The following is a 14,968-nucleotide window of genomic DNA, read 5'->3' as shown; positions in this document are numbered from 1 at the left end:
TTATTCTTTTAAGATGGATTCAAGGGAACTTACAGTTCACCAGGAACGTACAATTCAATCTGAGACAGACAGAATTGTGTAATAGTGAGAGGCTCACACGAGCCTGCAACCAGCTATCTGCTCTGCATATAAAAAGGAGAATGTAACTCTGCTGCATAAAGGAGCTTGATAGCGCAAGTTAGGAAGGATATTAATAAACAATATATCCTCTCCTGCCACCCTGAACATTCCCACACATTTCTCTCTATTAAAGTTATTAGACTTCTTAGCCACTTTGTGCAAGGAAAAAGTCTCGAAGCGACTTAGCGGTATGAAACGCAACCTGATAGAACCAGTGAAGAGTTAGAACCCATCTTAAAACTTAGAGCACTGCCCCTCCCGCCCCCCCCCTTAGAATTACCACCACCATTATGGCAGAGTGGAAGTGGAGGGAGGGGTGTGTGGGCAGGGGTGACTGGGGGTGGGGTGGGGGTGTCCCCTATAGGCCTGGGACTCACTGAAATTCACTGTGGACACGTTCTCTCTCTCTCCATCGATGACTCTGTACCCGGGCCCATTCCCGTAGAGGATAGAGGTGAAAGGTTTCTTGTCCACGTCACTCTGCATCGGGGCCAGACCTAAGTTAAGGGGAAAAGAAGAAATGAAGCACTAGACAGACCTTACGCAGCCACTAAAATATTTATTATCATCATTATTGTTGTTGTTGTTGTTGTTATCATTGTCATCATAGTTTAACAACTGTGAATTTGTCGAATCCTCTTTTTTAAAGTCACCCAGTGTGATGGCCTGGGACTCGGGCTCAGACTCGGAACCAGAGGAGTCTCAGTCGGCACCGGATCCTTTGCCTCAGGCGGCACCTGAACCAAGTCTGGGGCCTGATTCTGAAGAGCCCCAGTCTGCACAGGTTCCCCTGCAACAAACACCAGCTGGGCCAAGTCAGGGGCCTGAGCCTGTCCTGGCTCCAGATGCGGGGATTACCTTGTTGCCTCCAGCTGGGCAATCACTTACAGCTGCTCCACTACCAGTTGGGTCAGGGGAGGCTGAGGCGGCCCCTGGGTCTAGTAACCCACTGACGTCTCCCGAGCTGCAGAGACTAAGGTCTGAGAGAAGGAGAGACCTGAGTACTCGCAGGAGGAGTGCTTGCCTTCGGGCGAGACAGGGAGGAGAGTCACCAGGGGATCAGGACCAGTCATTACCCCAACAAAGACAAAAGGCTGTCGGACCCCACCCCAGGTTGCGGGAGCAACATTGCTGTTTGCTAGAACCTGCCTGAGACCCTGTGCCTGACCTTGCCTGGTTTCCTACCTCGCGTCCTGCCTTGGCCCTGTCGGACTGACTTCTCACAGAACCCTTGGATTCAGGACCGGACCTGGACCACGTTGCTCAGGTTACCCCCGGGCCCAGAACACCCAAGCTGTATCAGGGGACAGTGCTGAGGAGGGCTGCACTGAGGAGGAATGGTGGGAGCCACCCCCTCCCCCTGCTCCTGATCCTGAATCTTCCCAGGAGTAGGAGGACAGTATAGATTTGGAACAGTGGTTTGCAGAGGGGCACAGTTCAGAAGGCAGAAGCTGGGAAATACTGGATGGGGAACAGCTAGGAGAAGAAACACTGGAAAAGAGAGGGTTAACAGATTCACAGTCGCTGGACATCATTCCTCTGCTCTGCCCAAGGTCATGAAGAGCTCAGAAAGTCTCAGAACAGAAAGCGCAGAGAGTGCAAGCTCAAGATGTAGGAATGACATAGATTAATAGGGACGGATGGGAGTAATCCTTAATTGGGAGCACCGCCATTTCTAGGAGATGTGTTCTTTGTTCTCTCGCTGTGATTATTAAAGATTCTAACTGGTAAGACCTTCCTTTCGTTTGATCGTCTTATCTACTGCCATGGGGGGAGGAAGCTGATTCCCCGAAGCCTGACAGGTTGATGGCCGTCGCTTCCTGTGATCTGCCATGGATGCTTTTGTTGAGATTCCTGCATTGCAGGGGGCTGGACTAGATGGCCCCTGGGTTTCCTTCCAGCTTTACGATTCTACGATTCTACCTCCTGTGGGAAGGAGTTCCACAGTTTAACTATGTGCTTGCTACATGAAGAAGGACTTTCTTTCCTCCGTCCTAAGATTCAGCTTCATTGAATACCCATGAGTTCCAGTGTTAAGTTGAGAGGGAGAAAAGCTTTCCTCTGTTCACTTTCTGCAGGTAACACAGTAGGACACCTGCAGTTCAATGGCATTTTACTGGTGTTTTATTGAGCAACGATGACAGTGCATTGGTGCGACAGATAAAGGTAAAGGTAAAGGGACCCCTGACCATTAGGTCCAGTCGTGGCTGACTCTGGGGTTGCGGCGCTCATCTCGCTTTATTGGCTGAGGAAGCCGGCGTACAGCTTCTGGGTCATGTGTCCAGCATGACTAAGCCACTTCTGGCGAACCAGAGCAGCGCACAGAAATGCCGTTTACCTTCCCGCCGGAGCGGTACCTATTTATCTACTTGCACTTTGACGTGCTTTCAAACTGCTAGGTTGGCAGGAGCAGGGTCTGAGCAACGGGAGCTCACCCCGTCGTGGGGATTCGAACCGCCGACCTTCTGATCAGCAAGTCCTAGGCTCTGTGGTTTAACCCACAGTGCCACCCATGTCCAGAAGCAGGACCCAAATTAACCAGGACGTTAAAGGCATGATAACACTATGGAGTTATGGGATTTGCACTGACTGGAAGTGGCCCAATGTTACCACCCCAATGTTTTTGCCGGCATAAACAGTCTGGGAAACAGGCTTGGGTGTGAATGCCCTTATAGCATCGTGAGCACAAATCACCTTCGGAGAATGCAGCCATGTTCCCCGACAATCTTCGCTTCCCTGAGCTAAACACACCTGGTTCCTCTTAGCCTTTCCAATCTTTGTTTGAAACTTTTCTAGTTTGCCCATGTTCTTCTTTAAGTGCAGCGCCTGAACTGAACACAGCACTCCATACAAGCTCAGAGTAATGCAGAATAAAGCACAACTGATGCTTCTTGCGACTTGGAAACAAGAGTTCTGTTAAACCAGCCTAAAAATCGTATTAGCCTTTTTGGCTGCTGTGTCACACTGCTGGCTCGTGTTCAACTTGTGAATTGCCAGACAGGTGATAGGGCAGCATATAAATACTTGATATAAATCAATTGCGGTGGGAGGGGTGGAATTATGTGGAGCATCCAAGAAGCTCTGGGCAGGAACATCTTCCCGATATCTTTTTTTTTAAGGTGATAAGTGGTTAGAACCATGTAGCAACCCTATCTTGCATTTAAGCAAGGCAGGGCTAGGTGGCAATTCCTGAGAAATAGATGCCCTGCCGGTTTTAACCATTTTAACAACAACAACTTTACTTATACCCTGCTCAGCTGACTGGGTTGCCCCAGCCACTCTGGGAGGTTTTGTAAGGTTTAACCAAGTTCCAGCGTAATAAAACTACATTAAAAAACCAAACATTAAAAAATTTTTGATACAGGGCTGCCTTCAGATGTATTCTAAAAGTTGTGTAGGTTTTTTTTTATCTCCTTGACATCTGGTGGGAGGGCATTCCACAGGGTGGGCGCCACTACCGAGAAGGCCCTCTACCTGGTTTCCTGTAACCTCGCTTCTCACAGGGAGGAAACAGCCAGAAGGCCCTTAGAGCTGGACCTCAATGTCTGGGCTGAACAATGTGGGTGGAGACACTCCTTCAGGTCTACTGGGCCAAGGCCGTTTAGGGCTTTAAAGGTCAGCACCAACACTTTGAATTGTGCTCGGAAACGTACTGGGAGCCAGTGAAGATCCTTTAGGACCGGGGTTATATGATCCCAGTGGCCGCTCCCAATCACCAGTCTAGCTGCCACATTCTGGATTAGTTGTAGTTTCCGAGTCACCTTCAAAGGTAGCCCCACGCAGAGCACATTGCAGTAGTCCAAGCGGGAGACAGCCAGAGCATGCACCACTCTGGCCAGACAGGCTGCGAGAAATGATTAACCATTCTGCTCTGAATTTCATGGCACTCAGCAGTGTTTGCATTCCTCTGCAGTTTGGCTTCTGCCAAAAAGTTATAGGTTTCCCTGTCTTCTGTGGCAAGAGTATGTAACTTACACAATATATGTAATTAATTAGATAAATTGTGTTGTTATTACGTTATTCCACACCATTCATTTCAATGTAAATGGGGCAAAACAATGTAATCCATTTCGTACTGTTTGCAGACTGAAAGCAACCGCGGCAGCAGTGAACACCTAATTGATTTCTGCTACATTGATTTATGTTCCAAACACGAGACAAGTTAGTGAACCTCGGTAATTTCCACTCCTGTTTCTGTTTTCATGTGAATTTTCTAACATCCCTGATCGTCAGCAGGGGTCCTGTTTTGTTGCAGGAAAGCGGAATGAATCTGTAGTTATTTTTTAAGAAAAACTAAAACCATGCCTGCCTGCTAGAAGTTTGTAACTCTGCTCTGGGAAATATTCCAAAACACTGTAAACGTTAGCCACAAATGTTTCTTTGGAAATTAGCGTGGAGAATGCTCCAGCAAACCCTCAGGGGGTGGATCTGCAATTATCTTTACAGAGAATAAGTATGTGGACAGACCCACAAACACATGCCCAACACCCACACGGGACACCCACTTCAGTCGGTCATCTCCAAGAACAAGGCTGGTTGATGTGAAAGCAGAAAGATGTCTGGAGAGCACCTGAAACTCTTTGCTTGTAAGCCCAAGATAGGGTTGTCCTGTGTCAGGAATTTCCCAGACATAGCTGGGAATCGGCTGTTGGAAGCAGGGGCCGGGTGTCAGGGGCTGGACCGAGGAGGAATGGTGGGGATCGCTGCCCCCCCTTCTCCTGAACCTTCCTGAGAACAGGAGGACCGTATAGATTTAGAACAGTGGTTTGCAGAAGGGCATAGCTCAGAGGCTGCAGAGGGGAAATATTGGGAGGGGAACAGCAGGGGAGAGACAGCTAAGAGACTCAGTGTCTTTGGAAAGTATTCCTGACCCCACCCTCCCAGGACCAGGCAGCCATTGAGAGTAGTAGAACAGAAAGTGAAGAGGCAGAAAGCTCAGATCAGCCAATGTAGGGATGACGTATAATAGGAGAGACGGAGCTGGTGGGACTTTACTCGCAGTGACGCCATTATTTAAGGGAAACTACATTCCTTCTCTCTCTGTGAACATTGAATAAATTACTTGGTAAGACTTCTTCTTGTTTATCTGCTTCTTGGCTTCCGCCATGGGAGGGGTAGGATTCTCTGAAGCCTGACACCAGGTGGAAATTGTTGAAATGTCTGGACAAATACAGGCATACAGCAACCCGGGTCGGTAGTGTCGTTTTGGGCGATGTCCCTTAAAAATAGCACGCTCAACAACTTTGGCAACCTGAGGCAGAGCAGTTCCCTGCCCCTCCATTCCAATGACAGAAACTGACCAGCTTGGTAGCTGAATTGTACTTCGGTACTGCACCTCTCTCTACATTAAAACAACAACAAAGAGTCCCACATTTTCAAGTTGCAATGAAGTGGGAAAAGACGATGGGAACAGGGGGGAGATGAAAACACTACTGCGACTCTTAAATGTCACGAATGGCCCCTCCAGGTGGTTGCAAACTGCAACCATAGGGCATGTTTAACCTCTCATCTACGCCGTGGATGTCAGCTTGTGTGCGTGTCAACATACCAAAAATGGGATTGCCGCGGGGAGTATACCCTCCAAAAGTGAAGACGTGGGAATGATCTGCAGTAACCACGGTCAGGGTATCCTCAGAAGAGGTCATGATATCAGCCCGGCCAATTGCCCGATCCATCTCCACAGCTTCATGCAAAGCCTGCTTTGCTTTTCCTTCGTGGTGTCCATGGTCAATCCTGCCTCCTGCGGAAGGAATTATTAGAATCAGAAAACTGTCAGAAGTGCCCCAATTGTCCTCTAGTCCCAACCCTTACAATGCAGGAATTGCTGCTGAAGAATCTCTGGCAGATGGCCATCCAATCTCTGCTTAAATATCTCCAGCAAAGGAGAGCCCACCAACACTCCAATATTATCATCATTACTAAAATTGAATTTGTACTCTGCCCTTCAGAATTCGGATTCTGAAATTCCCAGGGCAGTACATAACAATATGTTAGGATACACAAATTTATACAAACATCTTCCATAAAACCATAAGAAAACCAGTCACCAGAAACCAAAATCAGAGACAATCAGTCCTTAACCTGTTTCATATGTTGTTGTTTTACCGCCAACAGACCACAGTCAGAATCCAGTTTGTTTCAACCATGGTTTGGTGTTATGTGTGAACTTGGCCACGGTTTGCTTGGCAACCCCACCCCAGATGCTCACCGAGCTACAAAGGCACGAGGGCAAGAGCAGCTGGAAAGCAAACCATACTTTGAAGAAGCAAACCATGGTTTCTTTGTCTGTTGGGCAACTCATGGCTTGCTAAACCAACAATGGCTTAAAAGAAACCACGGTGTTGTGTTGGATATGAACCAAGGGTTTCTTCATTCCTTTGGTGCTTTAAGAATAAAAGAAGGTCCTGCTGGATCAGGCCAATGGCCCATCTAGTTCTGCGGTCACCCTCCAGAATTGCTGCATAACTGGCCTTTGAATCAGCATGCAGGAACAGTGGTCCCTCCTACGGTGGTCCCTTGCCTTCTCCACACCTTCTTCCTCCTCTCACCTTCTACTAGAAGGAAGAACCCAAGAGGGTTCTTCTGGAGGATTTTGAGGGCCACCTCCACCATTTCCGTCAGAGAAGGGTCTGTTTCGTTGTTCCTGTTCAGCTCGTACACCAGGTCAATCGGCTCAAAGAGGCCTGCGGACGAAAGCCAGAGGTGTGAGTGACAGCCTCGTTATCGCTCATGCTCCATTCGAGTCCCTGATCTCACTTAAATAATGATTTTGTCTGTGTATTACATGTTTGCATTTCTCCACAACGCTGGCATAGCATGCAGCCAACATAGTCAGGGCCGGCTCTAACATTGGACAGAGTCAGCTGGCTGCTTCAGGCAGCAGAAGCGAAGGGTGTTTGAGGCACACAATATTTTTTATTATTTTTTATTAAATATGTATACCACCCTTCATCAGTGGATCTCAGGGTGGTTCACAACATTAAAAATACACAAAAGACATAATAAAAATAAGAACGAAAACAAACCAATAATCTCCCCCTCCCACAACACATATAAAAGGGCATTGGCTGTTAATCAGCCAAAGGCCTGGTTGAAGAGGAACATTTTTGCCTGGCGCCTAAAGGTGTATAATGAGCCTCCTTGGGGAGAGAATTCCACAAACAGGGAGCCACTGCAGATAAGGCCCGTTCTTGTGTTGCCACCCTCAGGACCTCGCATGGAGGAGGTACATGAAGAAGGGCCTCAAGTGATGGACACAGAGTTGGTTTATATGGGGTGAGGAGGTCTCTGAGGTATTGTAGTCCTGAGCAGTTTAAGGGCTTATAGGTAAAAACCAGCACTTTGAATTGGGCCCAGAAACTAATTGGCAGCCAGTGCATTATGCTCAAACGGCCTCGCCGTGGCAACCCAGCCGCCAAATTCTGCACCAGCTGATGTTTCTGAGCCATCTTCAGAGGCAGCCCCATGTACTGCAGTAATCTAACCCTCCTGGTCGATTGTTTGGGAGCTTCATAAGCTTTCTTCTGCCCTAAAATCACAGCGACCGATGCCAACAGACATCGGCACATTTAGGGATCCGCAGAGTTTGTGCAGCTTGCATAAGAGACCTCAGCAACTCAGCATTTTGGCTAATCTACTTTATTTACATATAAGCACTGCAACATGGCTCCCTCTCTCTCTAGCTTCAGACAGCAAAATGAAAGAACATCCTGTCTCCATCACTTTCCGCTCTGTGGAGTCAAAATGTTTATCGTCATGTGATAGACAACAATCCCATGACTGCAATCGCAGAGCAGGAATTCTAACAGTTACCAACGCATAGACAACAGTAGTTAGGTTGTCTCTGTCCAGACAGGGGTGCATCTGGGCCACCAGCCGGAGCTGATGGAAGGCACTCGGGGCCACTGAGGCCACCTGAGCCTTGAGCAACAGCAAAGGATCCAGGAAGACCCCCAAGCTACATACCCACTCCTTCAGAGGAAGTGTAACTCCCTCAAGAGCAGTCAACCTCCCATCTATTTGGTCTAGGAAACCACCCACTAAGATTGCCTCTGTCTTATCTGGATTGAGCTTCAGTTTGTTGGCTCTCATCCAGTCCATTACTGAGGCAAGGCAATGGTCCAGCACTTCCACTGCCTCACCTGTAGATGTAAAGGAGAAATAGAGCTGAGTGCCATCAGCCTATTGCTGACAACTTAATCCAAAATTCTGGATCACCCCTCATGAACTAGAAACTCACCCATTAAATAGTCCACCTTGTTCAGGTCAAGCTTCATCAGTTCTGTCCGATTCCACACATAAAAGGCGTTCTGGGGAGAGAGAGAGAGAGAGAGAGAGAGAGGAATCAATTTGCCACTGAGGAGCACCTTTGGTGGTCGTCTACTAAACTGGTGCACTGATGAGGTGAAATAGCAGTACTTCCAAGGGGTTGTATGGATTGGGCCCCTCTCATCAAGGCCACTGGGTTTGTTTTCATGACTATAGTAGAGTGTGAGGATGACCAGGAGGAGAACTGGGACCAAACAGATCCCCAACTGGGATTGTCATCATTGTTGTGGGTTTGGGGGGATCAGTCTGGGTGATGCCCCCAGTCCTTTCCAGTTCTTGGGGTCCTATAAAAGGTAAAAAAGATAAAGGACCCCTGGACGGTTAAGTCCAGTCAAAGGCGACTATGGGGTTGCAGCGCTCATCTCGCTTTCAGGCTGAGGGAGCTGTTGTTTGTCCACAGACAGCTTTCCGGGTCATGCGGCCAGCATGACCAAACCGCTTCTGGCACAACAGAACACCATGACCAGAGCACACGAAAACACCATTTACCTCCCCGCCGCAGCGGTACCTATTTATCTACTTGTGCTGGTGTGCTTTCGAATTGCTAGGTTGGCAGGAGCTGGGACAGAGCAACGAGAGCTCACCCCACCATGGGGATTTGAACCACCAACCTTCTGATCGGCAAGCCCAAGAGGCTCAGTGGTTTAGACTACAGTGCCATGAGGTCTTATATCCAGTGAGGGTCAGGATCTAAGAGAAGATTCTGTTGCTGAACTGGTTAGACAGGTTTCTTTGTAAGTCATTGACCTTAGCTGGCCATATAAGTATCCTGATCAGCATCCCAGAAGAATGAGCCACAAGAGCTACAACTGAAGGATGGTTCCCTCCAGGCTCATGGACCCCACTCTCCTTGCTGCTAGGCAGGAGAACAAGAGACAGAGAGCTGAGCCGGAAACAGGTTGGCAGCTGGAAGACCAAAGACCCACTTGCTCTGTGCTGGACCCCAAGGAGTGACTGATGGAGACGTAAGATCTGTTGGAGCATCAATGCCGTGAGCATCTCATGCTCAGGTTGGATATTTGTGTGAATCAAACCGTATATTCTACAGACCCCGCAGCCTCTGCCAACCTTCACCCCAAGGAAATCAAACTCTGGGAAAGTCCCTGGCTGCTCGAGATTGAGGTGGGGTGGAACATCATTGCAATCATAATCGCCACTCCAGACTTCACCGGGAGGGTTCCAGAAATGTCCCATTTACCTTATCCTTTGGTTTTGTCTTCCTCCATGCCTCAATGAGGTTCCTGCCATCCAGCCGAGTCCCCCTGAACTTCTCCTCGTTCGGATATTCCACATCGCTGGTGTTCTTGGGGAACATGTACTTCCGACCCCCTCCCATAATCACCTGAGCAGGAGGCAAGGAAAGGAGTCTGTTTCTACCTGGCATGCAAGGTGAGCATGGACATCACAGTATCGCTTGGATCGAAAAGACTTTCAGAGCGGCTGTGATGGCCTGGGAATCCGATTCAGAGGCTGAACCGGAGGAATCCCAGCCTGCACAGGAGTCCCCGCCTCCAGGGCCGGCTGAACTGGGGCAGGGCCTTGATTCTGAAGTGCCTGCACCTGTGCCGGATCCTCAGGAGCAGGCATCAGGTGAGTCCACTCTGGCTCCAGAGGTGGTTGAGGACTCAGTGCCTACAGGTGAGTCTCCCCCTGGGCCCAGTAACCCTCCAGCCTCTCCTGAACTGCAGAGGCTCAGGGCAGAGAGGCGAAGGGAACTGGTTTCTCCCAGGAGGAGTGCTCGTCTTAAGGCAAGGAGAGGCGGGTCTCCTGGGGGCCGGGACCGCCCCTGGCCTCAGAGAAGGGCCAGTCAGCCCGGTCCCAGGTTGTGGGAGCAACGTCGTTGTTGAGTACCTGTTCCTGCCCGGACCCGGACCTGACCCTCCAGTGTTCCTGCCCCCGCCCGGCTTCCTGCTTCAGATCTCGCCCCGCTCCTTGTGAACTGTTTCCAGGCTAGTGACCCAAGACCGGACTTTGACTACGCCAACGGTAACCTTCCCCCTGGGACCAGCACAGCGGCTTGCGAAGCTTGAGGCTGCAGTTAGAAGAGGACGATGTGCTCAGCTGAGAAAAAAGATACCAGTGGCTGAGCTAAGGCCATCCTGCCTCCTGACTGGGCAAGGTTTTGGTGCAGGGCCACAGGCCAGTGGTGAGACACGTGAGGAAAGCCTCAGGTTCAATCCCTAGAAAAATGCAACCTGTGCTGTTGATAGAAGTAGTACAACTCATGCAAGACATTGGCGACTAATATACACACAAGAATTACCAAAATAATTATACATTCTTTATCAACCTTCTGAGAAAAATACAAAACCTTGTGCAAAGCCACAGAGACTTACGAACTACCCTATTGAGGACTGGGGAAAGCTAGTGGAATATTGGGAATGTATAAGTGATAATGAAATAACGTTAGTGGCATTTAAAGAAGCTCTGTAAAAATCTAAGAAATATTGTAAGAAAGTAAAACAGGTGTGGAAGGGTGTGCTAAAAGGCAATAGCAAATTTAGGAAATGTGTAATCAAAACGTTTAATTCGGACGATTGTCAGAGAGGCTGAAGGAAGCCCAAAAACGAGAAAATGTGTTAAAGTTGTAATGTGGTACGATATGTATTTGTCTTGATGAAAATTAATTAAACATTATAAAAAAGGGGGGGGAAGAGACTTACAAACTACCCAACCTAAGATGAGCTTATAATGTCTGGTTTCAATTGATTTTTCAAATGCTTTTGTTTTCTTTATCTTTTTTAGGCTTTGCACAAGGTTTTGTATTTTTCTCAGAAGATGGATAAAGAATGTATAATTATTTTGGTAATTATTGTGAGTGTATCAGTCACCAACGTGTTGCATCAGGTTCAATCCCTGGCAGAGAGTTACAGAGCAGGTAAAAAAAAAAGAGGTAAATGACCCCTGGACGGCTAAGTCCAGTCAAAGCAACTATGGGGTTCCCTCGCTTTCAGGCCAAGGGAGCCGGTGTTTGTCCACAGACAGCTTTCCAGGTCATGCAGCCAGCATGACTAAATTGCTTCTGGTGCAATGTGACACCGTGATGGAAAACAGAGTGCACGGAAACGCCATTTACTTTCTCGCTGCAGCGGTACCCATTTATCTACTTGCACTGGTGTGCTTTTGAACTGCTAGGTTGGCAGAAGCTGGGACAGAGCAACAGGAGCTCACCCCGTCGCGGGGATTTGAACCACCCACCTTCCAATTGGCAAACCCAAGAGGCTCAGTGGTTTAGACCACAGCGCCACCTGCCTCCCTAGTTACAGAGCAGGCTGGCTGGAGTGCTGCTTCTCTGCCCAAGACCCTGCAAAGCTGCTGCCGGCCAGAGCAGCAGGTCCTGAGCCTGACGGGCAACAAAGCAGCTTAGGGCATCTGCGTCCTGCCCAGTTCTGGCACTGTGTCTACTGCAGCGTCCGACGGGCTCCCGCGATAAGGCAGGCAAGCAACCGGGAATGCGAGTCAAGGTGGACAGTTTGTTCCAGTGTAAACAGAACACCGTCTGACTCAGCAGGGTGTATCTAAGGACCTTTCCATGTTCTGGACATTTTATCATGCCACTTTGGCTCTGGGGCGAACGAGAACACCTTGGCTCCAGTTTTGTGGGACAACTGCAGGAATTGTGGTTGTAAGACCTGGATAAACAAACCTCCCAAAATGAGGTTTCAAAGAACCTCCTCTCTCATTCTGCTCAGTTTCCACTTTGCACCGGTTCAGACAGAATAGAAAAGGGGCCTCAGGTGGAGTGTTAGAATGTTAATAGAAAACTTGGCCCAAGAAGGGAATTGCTGAGCAGGCAATAGAGCATAGCTGTCAAGTTGCAGATTTGAAAATAAGGGACCAGCAGCCTCAAAAATAAGGGTTCAGCAGCCAAAATAAGGGATTTTAGTCAACCAGCTGAAATATGAAGTTAAAAGGGACCAGATAATTTGGGAGAGCAGCGCCGGTTTTTAGCCCTTCGTTTCCAGAGGTTGCTGCTCAAGACACCAGCTGATGAAACGCTGCAATTAAATAACTACAAGCAGCAACCACTTTTCGCGCAAAACGAAGCCCAAGCTATGAAGATGCTGCTGCAGTTCTGTATCTTTTCTCTCATGTTCCATCTGCAGCTCTCAGTTCCATCAGGCGGGGCGGGAGGAGGGGGGGGAAATAGCGCCCGAAGTAAACCCGCAGATCAGACCATCTATGCTAGTCTACCACTACAAATCTATGGGAGAAGCGCTTGCGGTCCTTCCTCCGCTTTCCCCCCTCTATGGTTAGCCCTTGGAACACCTGCCCGTGCCTCCTCCTCCTCTCTCTGAACTGCTTTCTCTATGGTTGCCCTCACTCTCCTCTCAAGGCTCCTCAGTCCTGGCGGGAAGGGGCTCCCAGGGGCCAAGGCTGGTGAGAGGAGGCCGGAGGGGGGCTGGCCGGACAGCCAAGCAACACAGTTGGAGCCTCCCTCCTCCCTGGCCGTCAGGGAGGGAGGGAGGGAGAGGAGCTGCTTCCTTTGAAACCCGGGAAATTTAAGGGACATCACCAATAAGGGACAGCAGCGGGACAGGGCGCTGGGATAAGGGAGTTTCCCGCCAAATAAGGGACGGTTGACAGCTATGTACTAGAGACATTTTGAAAGGGAAGGAAAAGTCTAAGGAGAGTCCTACATTCATAAACCTCTGCAGGTTTAAAAGAGATGCTTCCTGACTGTGTCTTCCTGCAATCTGTCCTTTGCAGGCTCTCTGCCCAGCCCAATAGGCGCTTACAATTCAGCTGGGCTGCATCTGTGAAGGCCTGCAACGGAGAGCCCGTTTATTTGACCACAATTACGCTTCTTTGCTGGCTCTCCAACCCCCTCCTCCGGTTTAGGGTCTTAGAAGGTGAATCACCCAGTACAGCAGAACTGGGCCAGGTTGTGGGGTGGGGGAAAAGAGATTTGAAGGGGAATATTTAATTACACACCCAACAGAATTGGCTCGCCCAACATGTAATTATTGCAGAAGAAAGTTAAAATTATTATCTTCTTTTTTTTTTAATGGACATATTAAGCTGCTTAAATAACAGGTTCAGCTTTTTGCTTTATTTTTGCCGTAGGTTTATTTGAAGTAGAGAGACACAACCACCCCTATTTATTTACCCCGGGGGGGAATGCGGTGCTGGGTTCCATCGGACGATGCGAGCGGTGAAAGGAGCCCGGAGACTGACCTCTGTCGCTCAAACCACGGGGTGGCTGGGGCCGTTGTGGCCGCCTGTTTGCACTGCCACGGCTGCTGCAACCAAGCTAACATCGCCCCTGGCATTGCCGGCTGTTCCTGGGCCAGGGCTGTTTGGAGAGCGCCCAGCAGCGCTCCAGGCGCCCGCAGGCAGCAGGAATGCGAGGTCATGCCTGGCTTAGCCAGACCTTTGTGGTGGGGGGAGAGCATTCTGTGGGGTTTGTGGCAGGGTGTGCCTGGCACCAGGTCCCTGGCCCTGCCCAATCTTCTGGGCCCCAGCACCTCTCTTGCACGAATCTACGGTTCGCACTCATGCCTCGCTGCTGCTGTTCCTCCTCCACCAGCCGCACGGGGACCCAGCGCCTTCCGCAACCTGCCAGGAAAGCGCACTGTTTTGCCTGGTGAGAAATCTAATTCCATGGCAAGGCCTCAGAAAACTGGGAGTGGGAAGCCAGCTGCCTGGCTCAGCCTCCTTTGGGCAACGCAGGAGCCCCCATGTGCTTGCATAACATTAGTAGCTTCTAATAACTGGCTTCCTTTGCCTGCGCACTGCAAAACGCCTCTTCACCCAGAGGAATGAATGCCACAGCGAGCGGCCAGCACCGCATTGAAACAGGCCTCTCCTCCCCCTAACTCTCTCCCTTTCTCTCTCTCTTTTCCCCTCCTGCTTCAGCTGGAAATTTTTCGCCCTGGGGGTATATATTTCATTCTGCGTTTGTTAGATTAAAGTCCTCTGAGAAGCATGGAAAAAGCCCTGTTTCTTCATCCGGAAAATGCCATGCCACCAGGTTCATGGGCACTAGGAAGATCCTGATTGCATATTGATTACTTTTAAAGGCTGAAGAGTTTAAAAAACCCAAAAGACTCTGCATTATACTGAGTCAGACCCTTGATCTGTCTAGCTCAATGTTGTCTACACTGACCGGCAGTAGTGGATCCCCAGGGTTTCAGGCAGGGAAGTTAAGAGGAAAGATTGTGTCTTTAAAAGATGTCTGGCGGTTGCTTCATCAGGTATGGCACAGGCAAAGGGTACCTCTGAATCAGGCATAGGCAAACATGGCCCTCCAGATGTTTTGGGACTACAACTCCCATCATCCCTAGCTAACAGGCTCAGCGGTCAGGGATGATGGGAGTTGTAGTCCCAAAATATCTTGAGGGCCGAGTTTGCCTATGCCTGCACCTTCCGATCAGCAAACCCAAGAGGCTCAGTGGTTTAGCGTCACTCGTGTCCCTGAAACCTCTGAATTACAAGCTGTTGGGGAGCAAAAGTTTAGAGAAAAGATAAGTCAGAGGCAACAGGAAAGTTTATACAATTATGAGCGGCACAGAGAGCA

At 49.4% G+C, this 14,968-nt stretch overlaps 1 protein-coding gene across 1 annotated transcript in view; it reads right to left on the bottom strand.

Annotated features, from left to right (window-relative positions):
* ALPL (alkaline phosphatase, biomineralization associated) overlaps nucleotides 1-14,968 on the bottom strand; it is a 57,285-nt gene that overhangs the window by 1,164 nt on the left and 41,153 nt on the right. Inside the window, exons 7-11 of the mRNA XM_081923146.1 lie at nucleotides 9,647-9,790; nucleotides 8,360-8,429; nucleotides 6,669-6,803; nucleotides 5,669-5,860; nucleotides 498-617 (exon numbers count right to left, since the gene is read on the bottom strand). Of these exons, the coding sequence (XP_081779272.1) occupies nucleotides 498-617; nucleotides 5,669-5,860; nucleotides 6,669-6,803; nucleotides 8,360-8,429; nucleotides 9,647-9,790 (661 nt within the window). The remainder of the gene's footprint in view (nucleotides 1-497; nucleotides 618-5,668; nucleotides 5,861-6,668; nucleotides 6,804-8,359; nucleotides 8,430-9,646; nucleotides 9,791-14,968) is intronic.

Source organism: Podarcis melisellensis (assembly GCF_964234715.1).
Source record: "Podarcis melisellensis genome assembly, chromosome: 8".
NCBI lineage: Eukaryota > Metazoa > Chordata > Lepidosauria > Squamata > Lacertidae > Podarcis > Podarcis melisellensis.
The sequence above is the reverse complement of the archived record's forward strand: the minus strand, read 5'-3'. Positions and strand labels throughout refer to the sequence as shown.